General features: G+C 37.7%; 1 protein-coding gene across 2 annotated transcripts in view; it reads right to left on the reverse strand.

Annotated features, from left to right (window-relative positions):
• Positions 1-5000, reverse strand: part of LOC138006288 (uncharacterized) — a 33664-nt gene that overhangs the window by 6493 nt on the left and 22171 nt on the right. For both annotated transcript variants that reach the window (XM_068852526.1, XM_068852525.1), the window contains one exon: positions 823-955. In XM_068852526.1, coding sequence (XP_068708627.1) covers positions 823-955 — 133 coding nt within the window. The remainder of the gene's footprint in view (positions 1-822; positions 956-5000) is intronic.

Raw genomic sequence — 5000 nt, forward strand, 5'->3', positions numbered from 1 at the left:
ATTTCTTCGTTTTGAATTGGGTCGCCTTATTAGTATGACAGGTCACGTTATCGGCGTCAGAAGAAAAACTGCGTAAATTTTGTTGGTACGTTAACTAAAGTTTCTCGGTGGAAAGGAGAGTTTTGGATTCAAGAAGTTATTAGAGCTCGTTTGGACACTTGTTTACGTCTTTCAGTCGATGAAGTAGTTTCCGCCGTTGCAAGCCTCGCAGAACAGGTAAATAAAATTATTTGTAAAGAAATTGCTTCGAGTGAATTGAACTTGCTGTGTTTTGCTTACTATTATAGTAGACTTTCCCCGTTCTACTGCTAGCCTGTTCTTTAATGACAACCAAATATGGCAAACCTGTTTACCCAATGGCAAGGCCTTGAAAGTTTCCCTTTGTACAGAATTTTGCCCTTTATAATTATGTGATAGACAAGTAATCGTAAGTGCCCTCGGGCAATTAAGGATTAACTTTGTTCACTTGTATTTTCAAAGTTTTCTAAAAAAATTGCCTTCCTCGCCTCGGAAAACTATGAAAATACGCGTGAAATTAATCCTTAAGCCTGATCGTGCGGATTGCCCCGATAGCCCTGCAGTCGTTTCAAATAATGTTCAGAGGCGATCGCGATCGGGAGGATTATATGGAAACACTACCCAGACGATCACTGACGACCCGGGCGACTGAGACGACCTCGATCGTCCGGATAAAACTCAGTTCTATTTGAAACTACTGGGGCGATCGGGGCGATCATATGGCAACCAGGCTTTAATTGCCCTCGGACCCCATGCGCGATTAAAATGTTGTGAATACATATACAAATTAATATGCAATCTTACCCACAATCTGCAGTTGGGTCTTTATGTAAGAGCTTAAAGAAGCGCGTTTCATATTCTCGGACAGTACAGTAGTATTTCATGAATGAACAATTACCAACTGCTGGTAGCTCAGCATTCCTCTGCGGAAGCCAACCTAAATAACAATAAGTCCATTAGTCAGCAGTAGCAGTGGCTGTAGCGACGAGTGCTGATGAATGCTAGTCAGTGGTAGACTTTATTTAGAAAGAAAAATTACAGCTGAGCTTATGTGATCTTGTATAAAAAACAAAGGAGAAAATTTCTTCAATTTTCTCACTTAGTCTATCCGTACTTTTCATCTTGTTATATTTGCAGCGCAACTTTGTAGCATTTCTTCCAGAAAAAGGCAAAGAAACGCGTTTCCCGAACTCAACTGAAGTGACGTGATCCATATTTTACGTATTATATGTCTCTCTTAGTTTTGCTATTTGTTGTCAAAATATTCCTGACACAATGAACAAACTCAGATTGTGTTTCATCCAGTGAAACTACTGACTTGATTTTCAGATTCACACACCTTCAAAGATATACATAGATAGAGCATCTTCCAGTTCTTCTGGGAATTATCAGCTTGACCATTAACGCGAACTCTAGCTTCCAATGCTTCTAAGTTATCGATAAAAATATATTTGACGAGTATTTTGGAATGAGCGATTAGTTTACAACTTGCCGGCGGCCTGACTGATTTGTAACGTTTATAAGTGTGGGTAAATAATACTTCACGAAAATAAATTACATGACGATCGATGGAAGGAATTGTGGTTATGCGCTAATGGAAAATTTAACACGCGTTGAAGAATGTTCGGAGGTGAGGTTTTCCCAGCTGTGTAAATTGCTCTGTTTTTTCACGCTTGTTGCTGTTTTTTACGCTCTTGTTGTCCTTTTTTGCTGCGCAGTGAGTGAGCCTGGAAAACAGAAGCATTAGTCTTACAGAAACGAAGATTTAGTGGGTCTAAGGCGCCCGCCGTGATAGAGAACCAAGTTAGTTTTAAAAATTTTATTCTTTTGGTTTTTTTTTCCTTTTTTTTTAAATATTTTTTTAAAAATAATTAATTAATTAAGACGAATTTTTTTTGAACATCGAGCAATAAAGCGCGCCAGTGGCCAAAAATCCCATAAGAGCTTGCGCGCATCTTACTTTCAGATAAGGACCTGTATCGTCGGCCATATTGTGTCGTGGTGGAAGAGCACATAAAAGTTTTGTTGAGTGCAAGCGATTAACCAACCATTTTACACAGGTATTTCATACAGTCACTTCGGAAACATCTGTAAAGCTTTGAAAAACGTTTTGAAGCGGTGAATTCATTGTATTTAGTTTAACCTTCTTGCAAGGTTTAATATAACCTGTACGCAAATTGTTCGAAAAAATCTGTCTGCCGTAAGATTTCGAGTTCTCCGACTCTGCTCAGAGATCCAGTCTAGAATTAGTGTGTCAAGATTTGCTTTTGGACTATCTCGAGATTGTAAACCGACGATGAATTCTTATTATACTTCTATTAAAATAGTGTGAACAGTTCTTTTGTCATTGCCTTGTCTGTGATCTGACATTCGAGCCTCGAGGTAGTCAAGTTGATGTGGAAGTTGCGTTACGGTTCAGTGAGGTTTCCCTACAGATCGTTATCGGATGCTGTTGTCGTTACAGCTCGGTGTACTCTATCGCTAGACCTTGCAAAAGGTAATTTTGTCTTTTTTTTTTAAGGTATTGAGTATTCGTGGGTAGGTTCCCTTTAGAGTTGAGTTTCAGCTTATCTCCCGCACACTTTTTCGATAAAAAGGTTCGTCAGACCCCCAGTGTTAAGTGTTTCCTTTTCAGTTCCCCCTTTAAAATTACACACATCAAGATTGTATTCAGCTCAGCTTCAATTGTCAACTTTCAATTTCGATTGTTGAGTTGAATTTATCATAAAATTTGCCACAAATTTCAAATGTTACACTTTCCAATTCACTAGAGTTAAGTCTAGCTTATATCAAAGTTTTAAAAAAAAGTTATTGAGGGTTTGATCCAGTCCCAGCTGAGCCTCAGAGATTATAAACAATGTCTTCATGAGTACTTACTTGTAGTATAATTTATGTAAAAAACCTACAAGGAAGGAAGAATCCAGTCCCATAAATGACATTGTAAAATTCATTAATAATTCATGAGGGTGCAAACCAATCCCAGCACAGTATTCAGATCACATGTACACAACTGTAAACCCCAATACAAATCAACTGAATTATTAAACAGTAGAATTAACTTTTGATACAAACTCCTGCTCAGCTAATTAGTATTCATTAACTTTTGATACAGTCTCTACTGATTAAAATAATACTTTGCATTCAATTTAATGTATTCATTTCACAAGCAGGATAAAATATTCGCGTCCGATCTGTATGGACGTTTACAATGGCTAGCCTATCGGCTCGACATTGTAAACGCCCATACAGATGTCCCGCTCATATTTTATCGACTACTTAAAGGGAAAGTGATGGGACGAACATGTCAAGCCCGTAGGAATACCACTATCCGCCTCTGATGTTCAGGGTCCAAATGCACAACTCCCCTGTACAAGCTAAAACATTTAAAGTCACTACCAAAGTCAGTAGATGGTTTGTCCCCTGAAGCAAGAGGAAAATAAGTTTGGCTGTGTGGCCCTCATAAGCAGTTTAAGGTGCTGTGGTGCATGTTACGCAAGGTTGCACAGGCTGTCACCCAGTGTAAACAAAAGTGTTTCACAGCCCCCGTCCGCAAACAATTCTATTCAAAATCAAGTTGGTCGTCCCCCAGTGTCATATGAACTGGCGTCAAAGCGAGCTCAGCGGAGGATTTGAAACAAACTTAAAAACTGCGCAAGTGAACAAGTGGCTGAACTTAAAACAGAAGTTGAAAACATGGGTGCCTCAAATGCAGAGATCTGCCAGGAAATTCTTGAAGGCCAATTCGATGGGATACAGTTAACATTCATATTTTCAAACAAAACTTTCCTTTTTTTAACTCACATAGTAAAATTCTACCATACATATTCTACCTTATTAGTTGGTTTTTCAGTTTATTTGGATTGATAATGAAAAGATGAACACAATTCAAGGATCTCCCAAGCCCGAGAAACTGAAAACATGGCATACTGTCATGCTTGTATAACACGGTAAAAGTTACTAACCCTACAAAATACAGTAAAAACCCACATATAAGAACCCAGAATTTTCGAGGTCAGGCTGAGCAGGTTCTAACATTTTTGGCTCAGTACATGTTTCTTAATAGGTTCTTGTTTCTCAAAGACAACAATAAATTTCTATATTTTATTTCATAAGATATTTAGACAGTATTGCACTGTAGCTTTATGGAAAACATATTTATAGAGAAAATCCTATAAAATGCCAATCAAAGAAAACATATACACAATAACAGAAGTTTTCTCAACTGACAAGGGTGATTTTTTTGTAAAAGAACCTCTTTTTCTTTGCCAGGCTGAAAAGGTTCTTATATTTTTGGATAAAATACCAAATTTCAGCCTGTACTAGGTTCTTATAATATGTGAGTTTGTACTATATGCATTCTTCCCTAAAATAGAAAACTAATCCAGGCTATCAAGAGAACTTTTTTTGCATCTTAAAAATCAGATCAGAGTCAGTAATTATTACTGACTAATTCAACATCAGGACATTTTTCCTTTCCATTTGAAGATAAAAAAAATAAGACCACAATATTTTTCATCTCTATCAGTACTTTCCACAAATACTGGCTTCAGCAACTTTTGGAAATATGATTGTAAACATGCGAACCTCACCCTCTAGGAGGTGTTTCTTACTAGAAGCAAAAAGTAAAAGGAGCGAGCCATTGTCTTCACTTCTTTCAAATTCTATTCAGGAAAAAGTGAATGTTCCACATGCAAATGCTAACATCATGGAGGGCTTAGCTCTCAGGTACTCCAGAGAGAAGCATGGAAGTCACAAACGGGTTGAACTGTTGAGCTGTGTGGCACAGCAATACACAAATAAGGAAAGCAAATGTTCAGGTTTACTAACAGTCAAGGAGAAGAAGTATCATGCACAGACTACGAATTAACAAAAGCTAGACTTCATAGCAAGATGTATGGTCCAGGAGCAGCACTTCCGAAAATAAGACACAAATATAGTCATAAACTTCCACCAGAAACCATTGCTTTTGTCTTGGAATTTAT

The sequence above is a fragment of the Montipora foliosa genome, chromosome 6 (genome assembly GCF_036669935.1).
Source record: "Montipora foliosa isolate CH-2021 chromosome 6, ASM3666993v2, whole genome shotgun sequence".
Classification (NCBI taxonomy): domain Eukaryota; kingdom Metazoa; phylum Cnidaria; class Anthozoa; order Scleractinia; family Acroporidae; genus Montipora; species Montipora foliosa.